At 41.2% G+C, this 21,896-nt stretch overlaps 1 protein-coding gene across 1 annotated transcript in view; it reads left to right on the top strand.

The window, feature by feature from the left end:
• sspo (SCO-spondin) overlaps positions 1-21,896 on the top strand; it is a 74,660-nt gene that overhangs the window by 42,332 nt on the left and 10,432 nt on the right. The window contains exons 80-112 of the mRNA XM_051411541.1: positions 299-499; positions 606-717; positions 855-1,075; positions 1,249-1,401; positions 1,544-1,710; positions 1,935-2,080; positions 2,368-2,588; positions 2,865-2,900; positions 3,157-3,321; positions 4,420-4,632; positions 5,307-5,474; positions 5,721-5,855; positions 6,984-7,221; positions 7,396-7,548; positions 7,677-7,723; positions 7,885-8,055; positions 8,247-8,423; positions 9,215-9,370; positions 9,712-9,836; positions 11,166-11,305; positions 11,678-11,724; positions 11,818-12,063; positions 13,739-13,900; positions 14,042-14,158; positions 14,272-14,410; positions 14,586-14,782; positions 14,976-15,146; positions 15,424-15,551; positions 15,646-15,800; positions 17,250-17,296; positions 18,754-18,918; positions 19,728-19,936; positions 21,071-21,166. Of these exons, the coding sequence (XP_051267501.1) occupies positions 299-499; positions 606-717; positions 855-1,075; positions 1,249-1,401; positions 1,544-1,710; positions 1,935-2,080; positions 2,368-2,588; positions 2,865-2,900; positions 3,157-3,321; positions 4,420-4,632; positions 5,307-5,474; positions 5,721-5,855; positions 6,984-7,221; positions 7,396-7,548; positions 7,677-7,723; positions 7,885-8,055; positions 8,247-8,423; positions 9,215-9,370; positions 9,712-9,836; positions 11,166-11,305; positions 11,678-11,724; positions 11,818-12,063; positions 13,739-13,900; positions 14,042-14,158; positions 14,272-14,410; positions 14,586-14,782; positions 14,976-15,146; positions 15,424-15,551; positions 15,646-15,800; positions 17,250-17,296; positions 18,754-18,918; positions 19,728-19,936; positions 21,071-21,166 (5,024 nt within the window). The remainder of the gene's footprint in view (positions 1-298; positions 500-605; positions 718-854; positions 1,076-1,248; positions 1,402-1,543; positions 1,711-1,934; positions 2,081-2,367; positions 2,589-2,864; positions 2,901-3,156; positions 3,322-4,419; positions 4,633-5,306; positions 5,475-5,720; positions 5,856-6,983; positions 7,222-7,395; positions 7,549-7,676; positions 7,724-7,884; positions 8,056-8,246; positions 8,424-9,214; positions 9,371-9,711; positions 9,837-11,165; positions 11,306-11,677; positions 11,725-11,817; positions 12,064-13,738; positions 13,901-14,041; positions 14,159-14,271; positions 14,411-14,585; positions 14,783-14,975; positions 15,147-15,423; positions 15,552-15,645; positions 15,801-17,249; positions 17,297-18,753; positions 18,919-19,727; positions 19,937-21,070; positions 21,167-21,896) is intronic.

Below are 21,896 nucleotides of genomic sequence, written 5' to 3'. Positions count from 1 at the left end.
GAATGATAACAGGAGTTACTAATAAACAGCAAAGTAGCAGGCTCCGGCACTGCACTTCATCAATCATCTATTTCTGGAATGCTTTTCATTTATTAACACACAATAAAGAAGTTTCTTGGTTTTTCATTCCAGCTTTGATAGCTTTTAGTTTGCACTTGCCACTAATTTTATTAGGCTGACTTTCCCCTGTCTAGTCTGGCCAGTTTCAAGTTTCCTTTTATCTTAAACAGAATACTAGACCTTAAAACTCAATACTCCTCTCTATGTGTTATTCTCTTCAAACTATACCATTCTGCAGAGTGTGGCGGAGGCCAGGAAGAATGGCCTTGTGGGAAGCCCTGTCCTCGCTCCTGTTCAGATCTCCATGGTGACACAGAGTGCTTGGACTCCCCCGGGTGCAGAAAGACCTGCGGTTGTCCGGGTGACATGGTTCTGCAGGATGGAGTGTGTGTGGCCAGGGAGGAGTGTCGCTGCAAATACCTTAACAGCTCTGCTACTGGTTAGATCCACAGTTTGTTTATGTGACAGTTGCTAATGGAAGTGATTGCATTGTATGGGTGAACTCAGAGAATAGCCTAATCAATAGATTTTTGTCTTTGATATAGTAATGACTTCCAGCAGGCTAGATTCCAGTAATGCATCATCAGTATGGCTTGGTGGATCTGATTGGCAGTTTGCAAATCCAGGAGATAGCATCGTCAGTGACTGCAAAAACTGGTACAGCACAACTGAATAACTCTACAACACTTTGATTATTGTAAAAAAAAAAAAAATTTATTACATTTCATGTACAAAAATCAAACATTTATTTTCCTTTATTTTTGTGTTTCCTTGTCTTTCTCACTTTATCTCAGTTCTTGTGAGGCAGGGGTTCTGCAGTGTCAATCAGTCCCTGGTTGCCATGTTGATGGAGGCTGGAGCCAATGGGGGGCCTGGACTGAGTGCACGCTTCCTTGTGGAGGAGGAGTCAAGTTCAGGAGACGTCAGTGTAACAACCCATCCCCTCAGAGTGGTGGGAGAGGCTGCCTGGGAGTCGCTGAAAAGCAGAAAGACTGCAACATCCACCTGTGCACAGGTAGTCCTGTTTGACCAATCCAGAAATTGAGTTTGTAGACTCAAACACACAAATGTAATTGAGGAGTTGATTTCTTACATTGCGCTTAGAAAACACGCAATGCTTTCATTAGAAATATGTCCTAATCTACCATGCAGTTGTGTCTTTGATTCTCAGTATGTTTTTGCTTCCAGACTCGGAGGGCCCGTGGCTCCCCTGGTCTGAGTGGTCTGTGTGTTCGGTCAGCTGTGGCGGAGGACAGCAGTCCCGCTTTCGTGTATGCAGCTCTCCACCCTGCAGCGGCCTCAGCCGCCAGAGCAAGACCTGCAACACCCAGGTGTGCCTCGGTGAGTCCGGGTTTCCTGTAGAATACCTATAGCTACGACATCAAAGTTATTGGAATTGTAGGATCCAGGATAACCTTGTGGACAAGCTCTGATTTTGAGTATTTTTTAATCTGTGTCTCTGGGCTGTGATGCTGGCATGCAGAAGTGGGCTGCCCTCCTGGCAGGTTGTACAGGGAGTGTGAACGAGGTGAAGGCTGTCCGTTCAGCTGCGCTCAGGTCAGCGGCAGAGAGGGCTGCTACTCTGATGGCTGCGAGGAAGGCTGCCACTGCCCCCCACACACCTACCAGCACCATGGAGTCTGCCTGCAGGTGGGTTCCCTTTAGCAGTCTGATAGATTCATTGTATCATACATCTGAATAACACTACCATTTAAGCCTGCAACACAAAAGGACCAAAATGTAGGTAACATATTTCCAAAACATTTAATAAAGTCCAAAATTACTTGCTTCAAGTTTTCCAGTGAACACGTGTTGTTGTAAAATGAGTGTGCATTGGAAAAAGAAAAAAAATTAATGTAATGTGTGTGTTTCAGGAGTGTCCGTGCCTGGTGGACAGACAGTTTCTGGCCTCTCTGCAGAGTGTTTCTGTCGCACCGGTCTCATCTCTACACCTCCATAACATCTCTGAGGGAGTGGAACTTCAGTCTGGAGACACACTGGTCCATGACTGTAGTACATGGTGAGCAGAAAATGTTGGACTTATTTGCAGCTACTCTTTTTTTTATACAGTCAAGACACCGTCTTCTACTGCTGGACAATTAAAGGATATATAGGTTCTATCTACATATCTGCATATCTGCATATCTGCGCATTACATTAAAAACACATACTTTACTATGAATTTGAAAAAATGGGCCCCCAAGTCCACATTTCTAACTTTAAAGCTGTCATCTTTCCATCATCATTGTCAAACTCTTCCGACCAATAGCACCACATCTTACTCTTCCTCCCCTTTGTTCCCTGTAGCGGCTGTGAACATGGCAGGTGGAACTGTTCCTTGGAGCATTGCCCAGTCGACGGCGGCCTGTCACCCTGGGGCTCCTGGAGCTCCTGCTCACTGTCCTGTGGAGGTCTTGGACTGAAGACTCGCACCAGGGGCTGCACACAGCCTGCCCCAACCCATGGAGGGAGAGACTGCCAGGGGCCACGCCAGGAAACCACGTACTGCCAGGCCCCTGACTGCCCAGGTACAAGGGCTAGTTTGGTTGTAGTAGGTACTGTAGGTAATGTGTGTGTTCGGGGTTGGAAGGAAGGAATGACACTTTGTTTCAATGACCAGCAGTCGCAGTAAAAGAGATTGGTTTGGAATGAGTGTTTATACACTAAATTTAATCATAAACTTTATTTAATTATAAAAGGCTGTCTTTAATTTGCATCCATTATAAATAGTCATAATAGAGACAGTATATGTTGCCCAATGCCTAATTGTTCACTGATATTGATTTTTTGCTTGTTGTTGGCAGTTATTGTTGGCCCTACAGAAGAACCAGCTTTACCAGGTAAATTATCCCTCCATACAAAGTTTAATACCAGCCAGGGTCTTCTCTGTTGTTCATTCACTGTATTTTTTTTCTCCTTTTTCTTTCACATCCTTTTGCTTTCTCCTCTCCTGCTGGTCTTCACAATTTATTTGCCTGTATGGTACATGCTATTGTAATTTGTAATGTTTATCTAGTCTCCTAGCATCTTTTCTTTAATGAGACCAAAAGAAAACATTCAATGACTTCTACCTATTTCCTCCTCTATCTTCTTTAGATGAGGATGCTGGCTTCTCTCCCTGGTCGTTATGGACTCCCTGCATGAAGACCTGCACTAATACTCTCAGCCCAGCCATGAAGTCCCGTCATCGACAGTGTATAAAACCACCCTGCTCCGGAAGCTCTCACCAAGAGAAGGCCTGTAACCTGCCCCAGTGTCCAGGTACGGCGACTCACATTATCTCTTATCTTTGCTGTTTTCACAGTCTGTGGTTGCAACCCAATGTCCTTGTAGCAGTTAAATTTAGATTTTACAAACCATCTGCTCGCTTACATTGTAAGCCTGTTATATTTTGCTGCCTTAAAGTATTAAACAGTGCATCTCCTGAAAATCAATCAATCAATATGAGAGTCTATGGGAGCCTGGAGGTTATGGACACAGGAGGCCACAGTGTCAGATATATATGGGAGAACTGAAGCAAGGTACTGTTGTCTGTAAAGTATCTAATAGTAGAGTGCTATAGTTCCTTTTGTGATAAAATGAAAACTGCCATTGCAGAAATAAACAGCCTGTGTGTGAGCGAGCATATGATACACATAATGATCTCTACAAAAAATGAGTTCCATAACATCTGTTGGTTTGCTGTTTGGGATTTGTGTCGTAATTTGGTTTGTGATTTTTAACCATGCTTATCTCAGAGACAACAGAGCAGATTTTGTAGTGGTCTCGCTGTTTTATTTACTGATCAGCACAGACATCAGAAGAGATCAGCACAGGCAAGCTGTTTTATTTTGCAACTCTGTTTGAGAATAGGGTGAAGTTGTATGTGTACATACAATCTCATTTATTCAAATGTGACCGGCTGAGTGTTTAAAGTTTTTATTCCAACAACGGGTGCATGCCGAAACAAACGGGAATACCTTTCAGAAAAAATGTTGTTTATGTGTATGAGTTTGTGTGAATTGTGCGTCTGTGTGTGTACACACAACAGAGTAGTGAGGGAAGATAACTAAATGGCAGAGGCTAGGGAGACTAGGTTATGAATAATATTCTCATTCTCATGATTCAGCCATTATTCTGACTTTGAATATTTATAATATTTACATTTTATGTGACAATGAATAAATATTGCCACATAACTATAAATGCCGTAAACAAACGTTTATTGTAATTAAAGTAAACTGGAATGAAAGGTGTAAGAAATATAAAAGGAGTTGTGATACCAGCAATTAACCAAAGTATTACAATTAATTAGAGTAAGCCCACAGATGTTCAACTACTGTATCAAACAATCTTATGACTTGTGTAATATGTTCCCAGATGGAGACGAGGTATGTGTAGGGCCTGACTGTGCGCAGAGGAACTGTTCATGGACAGACTGGGGGGAGTGGAGTTCCTGTTCGCGGTCCTGTGGAGTGGGTCAACAGCAGAGGATCCGAACCTTCAACAGTCCCGGGACCAACGGCTCGTGGTGTGAAGACATCTTGGGAGGAAACCTGGACAATCGCTTCTGTAACATCAGGCCCTGCAGAGGTCAGCCAACCAATCAGCCCTCACTATACATCCTGTCTTGAGCACAAAGATAGGCTAAGAAAATCTAACAGTAGAGGCTTTTACAGTGAGCCACTTTTGTGATAAGTATCAGATTTACATTATTGTTGTGTAGTAAGTTGTATTTTAACTAACTAAGGGCTCTTGTGGCCAAAACTGTGGACTCAAACGTCTCCCCCTTCAAGATGAGATGAAATAATGTGGGTGTCTCGCTGTTCCCTGTCAATTCAGTTTATATTGTGCTTTTGTGGAATCATTTTGAATGAAATGACCAAGTAATTGCCACATGGTGAACCTGTAGGTCTGTTGCCCATTTTTGATGGATAATCCAGCCTCACTGCCTGAAAGGTTGTAAAAACACACCTTAGTCTCTGTTTTAGAAATGGATTAAAGGGATAATTCTAGTTTTTCACAACACCAGTACTTTTTAAAGTTCCAGTCTGCAGCAATATACCATTGTATCCATCAAGTCAGTTTTTGCAAGCAATGACTTTGAATACATTATCATAACCAATAGAAATTATGGCCAAGAACATGAAAATAAGACCCTAGTTGTAATAAACTTTAGTGTTCAGTACATTTGTATAAAACCTACAGAAATACTGGTATCATTTTAAATCTGTGCTGATGTTCGTGTTTGTTTGTTCATGCTGTAGTGGATGGAGGTTGGTCTCGCTGGAGTCCCTGGTCCCGCTGTGATAAGCGCTGTGGTGGCGGCCGCTCCATACGCACCCGCTCCTGCTCCAGCCCTCCGCCCAAGAACGGTGGGAAGAAGTGTGAAGGAGAGAAGAATCAGGTCAAACCCTGCAACACCAAACCCTGCGGTGAGACAGACCCAACATGTTCACATACGCCTGTTGAGTTCAGATTGCTGTGACCTCAAGGATAGTTCATTCTGTGCAGAGATGATTGCTCATTAATTCAGCATATGGCTATGTTTCTAGGGAAGTCTTTGTGTTCCAAAAGTCAGCCCAGCCTGTGATCAGCATTCTTGGTGTGCCATGTTATGCGAAGTAAATGCCTGCGGCATCATGGGAAAAATTCATGACCTTCTGTTTGTGTATTGTCAGATGAAAAAGGGTGCCCGCCGGGCCAGGAGTTTGTGTCGTGTGCAAACCAGTGTCCACAGCGGTGCTCAGACCTTCAGCAGGGAATAGAGTGCCAGGGCAACACCGAATGTCAGCCCGGCTGTCGCTGCCCTAAAGGTACTGAGGTTGCTATCATATCTGTCACACAGATAAGCCCGTGTGTGTGTGTGTGTGTGTGTGTGTGTGTGTGTGTGTGTGTGTGTGTGTGTGTGTCTGTGTGTGTGTGTGTGTGTGTGTGTGTGTGTGTGCTGTGTGTGTGTGTGTGTGTGTGTGTCTGTGTCTGTGTCTGTGTCTGTGTGCATGTTTGTGTGCATGTTTGTGTGTAGGTGATTCTTCCCTTAAGGTTCTGTGCCTGCTGGTATTCAAAATATGGTCTGTGTCTGTGTGTGCACAAGCTGTATCTGAATGAGCCTGGGTGCTGTTAACACGAAGTTAGTGATGACCATGGTCACTATTACAGTAGGTAAAACTGGATTACAGATTGGCCTTAAATATTGTTATATATATATGTTGGTGTTTCAGCACCCTGAGGAGTTATTTTAGAATTCTAAATTAAATAATGTACACATGACAGGTATTTTATTGATAGATTCCATTTTTAAACCCGGCATATTAAAATTAGATGTCTTTTAATATAAATAAGAAATAACAATTATCAGACTATATCCTTAAGGAAAGAATTCAAACCTTCATGTATAAAATAAAAATTTACAGACAATGCATTAAGTAAACTTGAAAAATACAGATAATAAGACAAAATTTAGAGAGTTTTGTTTGTTTTTTTTCTGAGGGGGGTTAACGTTGGCATTGCATTTCAAAATACATAGTCTCCATCAAAATTATTGATTTTTCTTTAGACGTAATGCGGAAATTGTTTTTTGAAAATAGATGTTGCTGTCATCAAAAGTCATTTTAATTCTAATTCTGTGAGCAACACAAATGGAGTTTCAATTTACTCCTGTATTGTGTTGGAGGCAGAAATCTCTGACAGATACCTCAAAACGTGGTCAAACAAAACAAAAACAATCTGCATATGCAGAGGTTGGTGACTAAATATGTCTTTTTACTATTTTGGTTAAATTACCCTCTAATTTTTTGTGTATGAGGAACCCATTTTATTCGAAGTAAATGTGGGGTTTTTATGGCCCTAACCCAGATGCTAATGAAGTGGGGCCTAATAAAATCATTATGTGTGTTCATTAACAAGTTTAAATAACTACTGTGTGTGTGTGTCTGTGTCCCCAGGCCAGTTGCAGCAAGATGGGGTGTGTGTGCAGCTGTGGCAGTGTGACTGCGTGGACTCACTGGGACAGATTTGGGCAGCCGGCAGCTGGCATCAGGTGAACTGTAACAACTGCAGCTGCTCTGACGGACAGCTGCTCTGCACCAATCACAGCTGCCAGGCCTCCTGCATTTGGAGCTCCTGGTCCAGTTGGGCGTTGTGCAGCGTTTCCTGCGGGCAGGGCCAGAGAACCAGATACAGGTGTGGAAAGAAAACTCACAAATACATGTTTATGCTTATGATAACATTGCTGTAGCTTTTGTTCATTAATTGAAAACTGTAATATCCACCCTCTCAAAGAAATATATTTCTTTCTATTGAGAATATACAGTAAACCAGTAAACACAAACTGTTTGTGTCACTGTTGTGTGTCAGGTCTCGGATCCCAGAGACTGAAGGAACAGATTGCCAGTTTGAGGAAGTCCAGCATAAATCCTGCGACCCAGGACCCTGCCCACCTCTTTGTCTCCATGGTGACAAGGAGCTCAGTGTGGGAGACACCTGGCTACAGGGCGAGTGTAAACAATGGTGAGATGGATGCACACAAACACAGAGGAAAAGTATATGTTGCCGTAAAAGGGTTTGCACTGAAAAGGAAAAGACAATTTAAAGGATTCCACTTTGTGTTTCAAACACAAATTTGTTTTTCCTCCTAGCACATGCACACCAGAGGGAGATTATTGCCAAGACATTGATTGCAGAGGTGGGTCACTGTATTTATTTTAAAGACAAAATTAAGTAAGCCTAAATGTGGTAGAAAAACATAGGCACTTTTACTAATGTTTTAAACTATGTACTCAGCTTACAGTACTGGCTTACTTTTGATGTGTGTCAAATGTGTCAAATCCTGTGTATTGTTTCCAGTGGACGGTGGTTGGACCCCATGGTCAGTGTGGTCTGACTGCTCAGTGACCTGTGGTCGAGGCACACAGGTTCGAACCCACGCCTGCATTAACCCCCCTCCACGTAACAACGGGTCTCACTGCAGCGGGCCAGAGAGAGAAACACAGGACTGTCACACTCCTCCCTGTCTGGGTTTGTTCAGAAATGCCACGATTATATTCATTCATTCATAGCCATCTAGTATTAAGTATCTGTCTATTCCAGTTATATTTCATTTCATACTGCATGAACTGTATGTATAATCTTGGAAGACAAAGCAAGATTATGAAGTAAGTAAATACAGCTCACATTTGCTCTGATCATATTGACTCTCTTGTCTACAGATGACCTTTGCCCCTGGTCGCCATGGTCACCATGTTCCCGAAGCTGTGGCGCAGGTTCTGTGTCCCGGCGCAGGGTGTGCGTGTGTGAGGAGGGAGGAGATGCAGCGTGTCCCGCTGAGATCGAGGCTGAGAGGAACAGAGAGGAGACCCAGCTGTGTTACAAACGGCCCTGTCCAGGTACATGCAGATAAGACTCAACAAATGTTACTTATGGTTGTGGTCATTTTGTGTGTGTGCGCCCTTTTTCTCTTAAGGCAATACAATGAGACAATAATTTATGAGTGTAAAACAGTGTTTGTCGCAGACAGCAAATTAAAATGAATTATTATTTGAATGTTGCCAATGTATTTTAAGGCAATAATAAGTTCTGTATCTCAATACATTCTCATATTTACCTCAGTAACAATAAATGTAATGATTACATTTTAAATACATTAGTGCACAATATTTCCTTGTGTATGCTCACTTGTTTGTCCTGATTCATTATTTAATGTTTGGTTTATATTGTGGGTATGATGCAATAACTGTTCAGTCAATCTAAGTGAGTTAGAGATCATATATTTATTTAAGATTGTGATGATTACATTTAGTTTGGATTGATATTCAATAATTCAATAAATATGTTTTCCAGCTCTGACCCGAGCTAAATTTGGCAGTTGATTAATGATTAAATCAATTAATGATTAATTTGATATTATTGGACTGTTTGTCATTGTTAGTGTCAGCTCATCATGGTTGCTAATTTAATTTTGTTTCTGCTATAACTGTACTACTGTTGAGTGTAAAAGAGGATAACCCAATGTTTGGTATAAATAATAGATGCATTACATACTGGTTAACTTAGCAATGGACTCACCAGGACCAACACTGTTTAAGTGCTACTACTTCTAAGTGAATCACAAATAACATGAGGTGTTTGAATAAACCTGCATGCAGCATCAGATTGTTTGATTTGTTTTCATCTGCAGGCTGTCCCATGTCGGAGTGGAGTGTGTGGTCTCCGTGCTCCTGTGTGTCTCAGAGGCAGCAGCGCTACCGTGTAGCTCTCTCCCCAGCCACCAGGGGTCAACAGTGCACTCCTGTTGAAACGCAGAGCAGGACATGCAGTCTCAGTCAATGTGATGGTGAGTTAACATCCATGGTAAAAAAAAAAGTATTCTGTTTGAATCTGTATGGATAAAAGGGATTATTTGTGACCCTGACATTGCCCTTTTGCTTCAAGTGCACTTAAATCTTTTTTTCATACCCTTAAAAAAGCAGATGGACATCCAGGAAAGTGTGTGTGTGTGTGTGTGTGTGTGTGTGTGTGTGTGTGTGTGTGTGTGTGTGTGTGTGTGTGTGTGTGTGTGTGTGTGTGTGTGTGTGTGTGTGTGTGTGTGTGTGTGTGTGTGTGTGTGTGTGTGTGTGTGTGTGTGATTTTGTGCTTCTTGGTACTGTTACTTCATGTTTTGTTTTATTTTTATAGATTGTGAAGCCCCATTTGTGTACTCAGCATGCGGTGCTCCCTGTGAGAAGCAGTGTGCACTGCAGGGCCATGGAGATCAGTGTTTAGGCGTCAAGGAGTGTACATCTGGCTGCTACTGCCCACAGGTGAATACTTCATTAGTCTGTTTTATAGTGTGTACAGGGTCAGCTTTGTTGAAATCCACATTGACACACTGTTTTACTCACAACAAAGCCAACCTGTCTTCAATGTTCACTATTTGAAAATGATCTGATGTTGGTTGCTGCTCTTTGAAGACATACATGAGACTGTTTTAGACAATTAGTGTAATGCAAAGCAAGCTGATCTATGTGATATGTTGACATGTTCCTCACATCATAGTTGCAAACACACCTGGCAATGCACATTCTATATTTGGATCTTAATTCTACACCTGAATACACTTAAAGTAGAGAGAACAGAACGATCAAAAATAAAATTCTGTGTGGTCCGAAGGTTCTGCTACAGTTCTGCAGCAGTTATTACTAACTCTACGATTGCACTGTGGAGCTTTAAAATGTTTCTGCAATTAGCAACATTTTAAAAACAAATGTGACAACATTGTTCTGCATGTAAAAATAGTTGCATGTTGCTAGACTAGACAGTTATCTATATGAGACCACTGCAAAAATATACTGGCATGAATTTAGAAAGTGAAATATGCTGTGCTGCATATTGTTGTTAATACATCATTTTGATGTGACAATTTTATAATGTTGTTTGGCCCAGTTTGGGAGCTACCAACTTTGATTTATTGCAAAAACCAGAAAAATCCACTCTGATAGACTGATGATGCACGCATACAGCAGCAGGGAAGGAAGATAATGAAATATGAAACAGAAAGCAGATCACCAGAGGCCTAGGACACGGCAGTTACCATAAATCATTTAATAACTATTGATTAGTTTTATGCTTCATTGAATACTTAGACCTGCAATAATTGATTTCTTTGGCCACTTGGGGGCAGCAGAAACAGGTGTACAGTGGGTCTATAAGAGCTTTTTTTTTTACAGAAAACAGCTCTCTGCTGTAGCCAAAAATGACATTATGAGAGCAGTGAGAGTGAACCAAAACAGTGAAGTTGCAGCCAGACAACAAAACAATGAGTTCAAACTCACTATATGGATCAGTAAAACTGAGGGGAGCTGCTATTCAGCTGATAAATCTGTGTAGGTTCATCACTACTAGATACTGCTTTCACATTGTTATTTGATATATTGTTATTATAAAAATATAGATTTTAGCTGCTTTAAATGTAAAAACAAGCCCTAGCTCCAACATAAATGCATTATATTGTAGATAAGGAAAAAGAGCTGTTGGGTTTAATTTGCATATCTTTTTTCTCTCCATATTAAAGTCAAATGAATCAAAACAAAAACACTACCACTGCACCATTATGCTATTCTTTTTTGTGAATTGTGTGTTTTCCCTCTCAGGGCCTGCTGCAGCAGAACGGTAGCTGTGTTCCTGCAGAGGAGTGTGGCTGCGTCCATCTGCAGCACCAAGCTTCAGGACAACCACCCACCCCTGTCACTGTCCCTCAGGGGGCCACGGTCACCATAGGCTGCAGTACCTGGTAAGACCTAGGATGTTCAAAACACATGGAGACTATTGTATCTATTGTATCAGTCATGTTACACCAGAGGAGCTTGATACTCATCTTTTACAAGACAGAAAGTCTGAGACTCTCTCAGTAACAGCAACTGTGTTTTTAATTGTGTTGTTGCAGTGCCAAGCACTGCATTAAAACAGGATGAATGCAGTATGAGGCGCTTCTGACCATGGCTACCACTGTATTTGTGTCTCTGTGCTGCATCTTAATCATTCTCTGCTATTTCTTTTTTATCCACTTCTTGTTTGCTCTCTGCCTGTCTGTTTCTCTGTGATCTATTACTCAGTTTGACATATTTACTGTTATTGTCATCTATTTGACTGTTCTGTCCTCCAGCCTTTGCCATGATGGCATTTTGCAGTGTGACATGAGAGAGTGTGAAGGTAAGAAAGTAGAGTTATGAGAGTAAAGTAAATAGCTCCTGGTTGAATAATCCCATCTCCCTGATACCCTGTTTTTTCTTACCTTTCTTTCAGTCATCCTCAGCGAATGGTCTGAGTGGACTCCATGTTCTCCCTGTGTACCCGCTGCCTTCCTGCAGCACAGCACCTTCCAAGCAGGAGTTATCAATGGCAGTAACATGGTCTCAATCCAGAAGCGTTTCCGGGCCTGTTTGGACTTGGAATCTGGTCTTCCAGTCTCTAGAGAGGAGGAGAAGGAGAGCCAATGTCCAGGACCACTGGTGGAGGAGAGGCTCTGTCCACATGTTAACATCTGCAGAGGTAATGGTGTTTGTCCAAGAGGACACAAACAGGTTTACTCTGAATTAAGTCTTTTATCTTAGTCCAGAAATGCAGTCAGTTCCTCAGTCTGCCTTGTCAAGCTCCAGTTGCTCCTTGAACTCCTCAGCGAGGGAAAGTAATGAATGGGACAGTTTTGCTCCACCCGAGTTCCCCTCAGCATGTTGCAGCAGTTTGATACTTTGCTCCCACCATAAGATTGTATGCAGACAACGCAATGAACTAATCAGAGCTAGACAAGCATGGCACCATAGGAAAAATTAATCGCAGATTAGGTCAGAGAGGGACTGTGGTGATGGAATAAGTCTGCCATGACTTTCTCTGGGGAGGAGAGGGAAATACTTTTATGCCAAAATATGGGCTTAATACAATGCAAGGCAAATTTTTTTGTGTAGCTCTTTTCAACAACAAGGGAATTCCAACTGCTTTACATAACACATAAAAAGCATTAAGACAAGTTGTATACGAGACACAAGCCAATACAGGAAGATATAGGATAAATATAAGCTAAAATGGAATAAAACAGAAGAAATGGGGGTTTAGCAGTATTCGGAATGAGAAGCCTGATCGACTTTTTAGAGAGACTCAGTTACAGGACTTGAGCCTATTAAAGATAAATAAATCCTGCTGAATCATAAGTCATTTAATTCTTGATATATTTGTAAGATGATAATATGCTGAATTTGTAATTGTCTTAATGTGGAAGAGTAACAGTGACTACACCAACATATGGAGGAAACTTTAAGCCCACTAAATCATTGATTTGTTAAATGTAGTCGTTGTGACATTGTTATGTAAATGTGAGGGTCACTGACATAATTCTGGTAAGTTTTTTTTTTTTTTTTTCCATAACTTAAGCTAGTGGGGAGATAGCTGTAGAGGTTGGACAGAAGAGGCCAGAGAATGGAGCCTTGGAGAACTTCATGTAATGTTTGTTCAGTTAGATGTGTAAATACTAATTGACACAAAGTGGTCTCTATCCTTAGGTTTTCATTGGTGTTTCAGTCAGTATTTATTGTGTGTCAGTTCACTGCTGCCAGTTCAGATTAATAGTTACCATCAGTAGACTGTTTAAGAGCTTGCAATCAGTATCTACTGTGAAAAATGGTGTTGTGCATCCCCACTGCCCTATTCTCATTATTCCCCAATGGAGTGAAAATGGAATTAGGATTTGAAGAAAAGAATAGTTTGATGGCCATGTGTCCGTGGGGAAACATGAGGTTGACTGGATTCGGCGTTGTATGTGTGCAATGAATAATTCATCTTGAACTTAACTCTATCTTCGCTGGCCCTTCCCCTTTGGATATGAATGGCTCTAATTTACTACCATGCCCAATGGACCTTAGGTTTGATTTGCCTGTCAAATATTTTAAGGCTTGTACTTCATCATAGTCCAGATATGTAAAACTGCTCCATGAGGATAAACAAACAAGATAATTAACAAACTCTAATCTCTAATCTTAAATATAAATCAAACATCTCACCAGCTCAAGTATGATTATGTCCATAAACAATGAATACGCTTTTGTTATTGTTGATGATGGTGATGATAACAGAAATTACAGCTATTACAGCAGTCATTATGATAATTGCAGTCATTATAATTAGGATGAGAACAGAGTTGATGGTGGTTATGATAATGATTTAACCCTTCTAGATTTATGTCAGTGGAGTGTGTGGAGCGCCTGGACGGCCTGTGCAGAGCCATGCAGTGGTGGAGTCAGGCAGCGATACAGATGGCCCTTGGCCTCTCCTCCAGGACCCCACTGTAAGAGCCAACAGACACAGAGCCAGAGTTGCAACACAGGACTCTGCCCAGGTACAACTCTTCCTTTGTTTAAAACTCACTATACTTTATTTACATACCACCACAAACATTAGGGAGGTTAACAGAAAGGAAAGTAGAAACCTCCATCAGCAAATTGTGGAGTGGAAAAGATTGATTTATTTTGTTTCCTAGGTGAGCGCTGTGAGGATAGGGGGCGGACCTACCAAGAGAACTGTGCCAATCAATGTCCTCGCAGCTGCACTGACTTATGGGAACATGTGCAGTGTCTCCAAGGAGCCTGCCACCCAGGTGATCTTAGACTTCTACTATGAACATTAGCTTAAAGGTCTCTCTAATTTCTGTATCAGACAGCAACATATCGTTATTTTACATTGTTCTTTTCTCTTAAATTTTTTTAATAGGTTGTCGGTGTCCAGAGGGACAACTGTTGCAGGATGGCCACTGTGTGTCAGTTACAGAGTGTCGCTGCGGTATCGCATCAGGGAACGGGACACTGGAGTTCATCCCTAAAGAGAAGCTTTCTGTGGACTGTAACACGTGGTGAGAACGGCTTTGTCAGTAAAATATTTAGATGTGAAAAGTCAAAATTACAAGTTTGTTCAAGTTGATCTGTTATATTAGTAGAAAATTTATTCTCTCATTAAAGACTTCTTTTCCACTAATCTCACTATGAGATTAAGCATGTTTCTCACCTCTCCAACCCCCCCATCTGCAGTGTGTGTGAGAATGGCGATCTGGTGTGCACCAAGCTTCCCTGCCCGGTTTATGAGCCCTGGAGCCCATGGAGCTCCTGCTCAGCCTCCTGTGGGCATGGCCAGAGGACAAGGACACGCCCATGCCAGGACACAGAAGGCGGCCCTTCCTGTGCTGACACCATGGAAACCGAGAGTTGTGACATGTCATCATGTCCAGGTCTGAGAATGTCCCAAAATCTTTTACATCATACACGGTGTCCGTGGGGTCTTAAAAAGTCTGTTTTATGTTTATGTTTTTATCTGTCAATTCCGTGTCCTCTCTCTCTCTCTCTCTCTCTCTCTCTCTCTCTCTCTCTCTCTCTCTCTCTCTCTCTCTCTCTCTCTCTCTCTCTCTCTCTCTCTCTCTCCAGTGGGATGTTTGCTGAGCGAGTGGTCACCCTGGAGTGAGTGCAGCGCCACTTGTGGTGGCGGTGTATCAGTGCGGAACAAGACAGTACTTAGAGAGCCAGAGCCTGGTGGGATGGTTTGTGTTGGACCCCTTGAACAGCATACTATCTGCAACACCAACAGCTGCCTGCCTGGTAACCAACACATCACTGAAAGTTGGAAATTTAGCACATTTATGTATTATATTTCTACCAAGCAATATAATTCCTGGATTATACTATGGCATATAATGGTATCTTCTGTTTGTTTATTTACAGTGTTGTGTAGTCGAAAGTGTGATCTCAAATGTGACTGAGTCTATCTTTTCTGAAGACATAGATTGTACAGAGAAAGAAAATATGTCTATGTATTGAAATATGTACGAGACATGATGTAATCCATTGTATGTTCATTTGTCTATGTGTGATGCAGAGTGTCCAAGTGGGCAGGTGTTTAGTGACTGTTCAGGTTCCTGTCCATATACTTGTGAGGACCTGTGGCCACACACACAGTGTTTACCTGGACCCTGCACCCCTGGGTGCGCTTGCCCTCCTGGACAGGTTTGGACACCTCAATTTGTGTGTGGTTGGATAGAATTTAATTTTACCCCTTAATAAGATCTGATTCTTTCCTGTCTCATTGTTTCCTTCATAGGTGTTGCATGAAGGCTCCTGTGTGTCCCACGCCAACTGTCCTTGTTCACCGTTGTCCCTGCCGGCTGGTTACCGAAGCTGGAATGTCAGCACTGAGGAGATCACAGAAGCATTTTTTCCTCCTGGAACAGCCATTCAGCACCTCTGCAACACATGGTAATACTCAGAGGCTGGATCTTCTGAATGACATGGTCCATGCAGAAAAAAAAAAAAAAAAAATCCTGTGAAGAGAGGCTGCAAGTAGTAACTCCATAATATAAGTATCTTACTGGAAGCAGATAAAGGTGAGGACAACATAAAAAAGTAACACCAAACAGAGCGGATGAGGAGTATGACTCTGTGTGGTCAGTGAACTTGACTTGGACTGAAAGTGCATCTGACTTACGCACTTCAGTTTGTGTTATTGAGACATTTTCATTGATGTGGGTTCATTTAAAAAAATGGACTGGTTTCCTGTACATTAATGTGTTCATTCATCCAGCCCTTCTAAAGAACATTGTGATGCATTGCAACAGTGGCTGTATTTCATCAATTTAAAAGTCCTGCCAGTCACCCAATTCTATTATTGAATGAAGATCGCATGTCTACATGAACAGACAATAATATACCTTATTAATAATTTCTTAGGTATGAGCTGTAATACATTAGTTGATTTAGATTTCCATCACTTCATTCAAGGAATGAATGCAGCATCATTTGCGTCAGTACTTTTTACAATAGCTTAAACAAAACTTAAAATCTAGAGTAATACACTCTTCTCACTTTATTTGAGTGATCTTATTATCTGGGTCTTTATTTATAACATCTTGGGTACAGTGTGCAACTATATTCTTTTTTTTTTTTTTTTTTTCTTAGATAATAATTCTTAATCTCGTCTAGCTTCATTTTATGAATGAAAGATGCAACATGTGTCAACTGAAGAGACACAAGTCACTTTGCAATCATTTGTTAAAACATTCCTTAGTATAGTCAGTCTCTAATTCTTTCAGTCAGTGGAAAACATTTCAAGTTCCATGTTTGGGATTTTAATCTCAGTAAAGTATTAAGTATTAAGACTAAAACTACTGGGTTAAGGTTATGGGGAGATTGTTAAAAAAGGAGATTGGATGAAAACTGCATCCTCAAAGTCTGACAGTAGAACAAAGTCCTGTAAAAACATCATGTGTATTTAAACGATTGAAATAAAAAACTGTCTTTGCAGTAATATGCACAGGGATTTATGGTAAGTATGATTTATTTATAATCTACGAAGATAACTGTAGTCATTTTCACAGTGATATTTTTTAATTGAAAATGCTACTCTATTCATTTTTGAGTTGATTTTTTTAAAGTGTTGTGGGGTATTGGCAGAGTTGAATTTCATTGTCTGAACTCTACAATCAACAACAATCCGGTTTGGTATTATGATATCTGCTGTAATAGATAGTCTGGCATGCTGCAGACATGCCGTAAGTCATTTCATCTCCCTCACAGTTGTTTTGATACTCATTTTAATATAGTCTGATGGCCTCAGCTGGGGGACATGATGAGTGCTTTGGTGTCTCATTGTTCAATAATATCAACCTTACTGTTTGTCCCTCACCTGATTCTTCTAACTTTCTCCAGTGTATGCCAAGGAGGAGCGTTCAACTGTACCTCCAAGTTCTGTGATGGTGAGTGATGCTCTGTCACAGCTGTTCTTATGAAACACATTTATGCACTTTATATGGCCTGTCTCTTGTAGCAAGGAAATCACCAGCAACAATACTCTTTGAACTGTCAGGACCACGATAGATATGTCAACCTATCTATAGTTAGTAACAGCTGCGGTAACAGTTGGCTCAAATAACTGAGCGACAGTCACATCAATCACAGCCTACAAAGGCCATTACTGGGTTTTTGTTTCATAAACACGCAATGCCATCTTGAACTAGTGGGGGGAGAAAGAGCAAAAAAAATTAAAAATGGGGAGTAGATTGTCAGAAAGTGGAACCCCTTGTATCATCGTTAGAGACTGGAATGTGTGTATAGATCTGTGGTTTGACCTAAGTTTTTAACGGTCATCGTTCAGAAGTGTCTTTCATCCTCCTCTCTGGCAACAACAATGTTGAAAATAAGCTTCCATTTAAAGACAATACTGTTGTTGGAATGTGTTTGTGGTAGTGACAGCACTTCCAACCAGTAAGAACAAGATCAATGATCTTTTATTAACACTGATCAGAGAGAGCAGTTCATGCCCTAATTAGTGATGACACACAGAATAAAACAGGCTTGACTTCTGACAGTCAGTCGTCAAAAATCATCTCAGACAGCCAAAGTTAACAGTAGTCCCCTGGCAATGCTTCTGGCTGTTGGAGTGAGCAGCATAGCAGTTGTAGGGGTGTAAGAAAATATTGATACACTTGAGTATGAAAATATTTTGTTTTGTGATATTGTATTGATTCTCCAAAACACTGTATCGATTTTTGTGTTTAAACCTCCAACCGTTAGATAAAAGTGTTGTAAATGTAAACTGAGGACTATGATGTTACTCACATTGTATGCATATGGTGGTGTGTTCTTCATACTTTGACAGTTTTCCTAAAATTAGATCTTTTAAAAAAAAAAGCAATATATCACAATATACTGAATCTGAGTCCGTATTTCCCAAATTTACAAGGGATTCGTTTTTGTGTCCTTTTTCTTGCCTTTTTCTTTTCACTCTCCCTTTCTTTATTTCTCTTGTTCCATCTCTCGTTCTATTGCTGTATTTTCACTATGACGCCTATGAAACCAAATCTTAAAATATAACAGTCTTTGGTGATACTTTGCCCAAAAAGGTACACAATAAAAAAACTACAGTATTCTGTGCATCATTTTTATGTTGACATTGCCTTCCTGTTGCCTCTCTCGGCATTATTTCTGGTAGGTCTCGCAGTTAACAGATGACTTTAATAAAAAGCAATGTGGGCATAATACCCGCAATTGTTGTTTTATTTGGGTTAGCTGAGGAAAAGTGCTCAGATGAAAAATATTTTCTATTATATTTATTTCTAAATATATTCTATATTCTTATTTACTGCTGCAGGTAAATGAAGTAAACTAACACTGACCTATGTTTATATTCTTCTCCCATCCTCTCCTCCTGCAGTGGACTGTGAGTGGTCCAGCTGGTCCCCGTGGAGTCCGTGCTCAGCAAGCTGTGGTACAGGCCGACAGAGCTCCACCAGAATCATCCTGCTGTCCAGCCAGTATGGAGGGGCCCCATGTGAGGGCCCTGACCACAGCACCACGACCTGCATGGCCCCTGACTGTGGTGTGTGAGAAGAGGGGAGATTGATCATCATAAAGGAACACTGCATTGTTCTTGTATTGCAGTGTAGTCAGTTCTTCTCTAATAAGTATGATCAGGACAAATATAGGATCCGTTGTTTCATTCTAACATACCCTTGTTTGGCTGCTTAGCTTACTCTACATACTTGTTTTTATTTTCAAACAGTATGTTTTCACTTTAACGTTACAAGAGAAAATGCTGCCTGTGGTTGCTGAACTTCAAGCTTCCCCAAATCCAATACAGAGCAGGACAAAGTTGCTAACATTAGCCTAAACTCTGTCAGCGTGCAGGATTTCCCTAACCTGACTGAGCCAGATGGTTTGTCGTGATTTTGTGATCACGCTCAGCAAGGTTAGGACTTCTACACAGTATCAAACAAATATTACCCAATGGATGTGAAAACGTCAGGGCTTTTTTTTTTAACATGACCTGTAACCCCCAAAAAATAGGAATTAGCTAACTGGGTATAATTAGTCTTTTAATATTCTGCACTCTTACCACAGCCCCACCCACCTGTGAATGTAGAGAAATCCAAAGCTTGACAGGCCCACTGTGCCTAGTTATGCTTTCCGCCGCTGTTGGGGGAGGGGTTTAGAAAATGGTCAATTGATGTTAATTGTTATTTGCTTTAATATAATTTCTGTGTGACCGCAAGAGAGAGAAACAGTGGGAAAAATGCTGATTAATATTGTACCTGCCCTCATTGTTTGTCCATACCACCCTTACTCTACTTTATTCCATCCTCCTGTCTCATCCTCCCTCCTCTTTCTATTTTCTCTTCTCTCCTTCAGCATGTCCTGTCGGGGAGCAATGGAAGAGGAGCGTGTCGGAGGATGTCCCACTGTGCGAGAGGAGCTGCCAGGACATTTACTCCTCTCCCGTCAACTGCAGCCGCTCCGCCGAGGGCTGTGTGTGTCGGGAGGGGCTTTACCGAAACACAGAGGGTGTGTGTGTCATTCCTGCCCTCTGCCCCTGCCATGACCAGGGCATCCTGCGGGAGGTATGCGCACGCACGCACACACACACACACACACACACACACACACACACACACTCTGGCTTTCACTCAAAGTAAAGAGACATCTGATGCCCAGCTAACCTGGCATCTTGTACCCATTGTGCCTGCCTCATTGTGGCGTTTGACTGAACCTTACCATTAGCGTGGTGTTTACGTTTCCTCCCATTCACTCCCATTGTGTTATTTACTCATAAAGAAGGGCCTATTAGAAGATGAGTGACATGCCCCGGGGGCCACATTACACCACAAAGCCTCTTCAGCCCACAGCCTCATCAATTATGTAGGACGTGTCGTAGAAAGCCAGCACTTGGACCGCAACTTGGCAAGCTTGCCAGGAATTATTTATGATGGAGGGGATATTATAGGATTATAAGAATTAATCATACACTGACAAGTGGACAGACGCCCTCTTGATCTTTCTTCTTCAGGCCTTTCTCTTTCATTCTCTCTTTGTTTCTCTATTTATCCTCTCATACCTCTGCTTTATCTGTCATTAGTCCCTCTTGTGCTTTCTTTACAGGATCTGAGTTCAGGCACTCACTTTCTCCATCCCTTTTTTCTTTGTCCCCTCTTCCTCAGTCATCGTCTTTCTCTCCCTTCATATGCCCCTTTCAGTCTTTTTCTTTCTCCTGTCTACTTTGTTTCTCTCTCTGTGTCTTTCAGCTGTTTATAACTAATGTCCATATAAAGACCCTCTATGGTTTTCTAATCAACTACCTCAGTATTATTACTATTACAGCAAATGGCTCAATGTGAGTCACAAAGGCACTCCCTAGTGGGTGCTTTTGTACGAGTTGCACTGTTAATGATTCCCATAACTAACATACACATAAAATATATGTTGTAGTCTTTATTATGTGTTGTTATAATTACAGCATCATAACAGGCCTCCATAATCTAAATAATGCACAAGAGTGCAGCCAGAGTTTTAGTGGATTCACTGAAGAAATAGAACATGAGCTATGACCACTTGCACTTGCATCAAACCTGCACTGACTGAGACAGTGATGCAAGTGTGCATGAAGGAAAGACAGGCTGTCATATTACCTGCATTTCAAAACTCTAGTGAGTGAATATAAATCTTATTGTGTGTGTGTTTTTGTGTGTTTGAGCCAGGCAGGATCAGAGTGGGAGGAAGGCTGCCTGTCATGTCGTTGTGTCAACGGGAAAAAACTGTGCCAGTTAAGATGTCTGCCACTCCACTGTGATGAGGTGAGACACACACAGACACTCAGTGCTAAACTGACATCTGTCTGATTGTGTATTTGTACTTTTTCTACTGATTGTGATGTTTGTTGATCACATTGAAGCACAATTACTCTAATCTTTCCAAACACTTTCCAAGATAGTGGATATTATGACTAAAATCACAGTGTGTCATTTCATATTACAATAGTACATCGTCATGTTGTCATTTTTCTGGAAAACCACTTGAGAAACTTGAGAAAGTTTTAGGCTAATCCTAAATCCAGTTAAAAGGCGTGTACTAGGCCTTTTAGAGAGATATTGGTGGGATAGCTACCTCAGTAGGAACGGTATAACAAAATCTCTAGCAGCTGATAAATCTCATCATCATTTTGCCCAACTTTAAGTTGATCATTTGCTTGCTAGCTTCAATTTTTTTATTCCCAACTCTTTTTACATATAATCCCTTAATACGAAGCATTGTCTCCTTCCAAGTCTTCATTACAGAGTAATGTTTATGACTTGGAGGCAGTTCAAAGTGTAATTTTCAATTGGATCATTTTTAAAGGTGAAGGTGGTGGTGAAAGTTTCATCAGAGTATTTAATTAGAGAAAATGTGCTGCCTAATTATCCCGGTAGCCTTTAAATTTATCTTGTATCTTGTGGACCTAGTGAACTGCGCCAACAGCTGTGTATGTACAATAATAATGATAATACTAATAGCAGAATCATAACCCACTTGGTGGGATGCTGATGG

Source organism: Dicentrarchus labrax, unplaced genomic scaffold (genome assembly GCF_905237075.1).
Source record: "Dicentrarchus labrax unplaced genomic scaffold, dlabrax2021, whole genome shotgun sequence".
NCBI classification, from domain to species: domain Eukaryota; kingdom Metazoa; phylum Chordata; class Actinopteri; family Moronidae; genus Dicentrarchus; species Dicentrarchus labrax.
The sequence above is the reverse complement of the archived record's forward strand: the minus strand, read 5'-3'. Positions and strand labels throughout refer to the sequence as shown.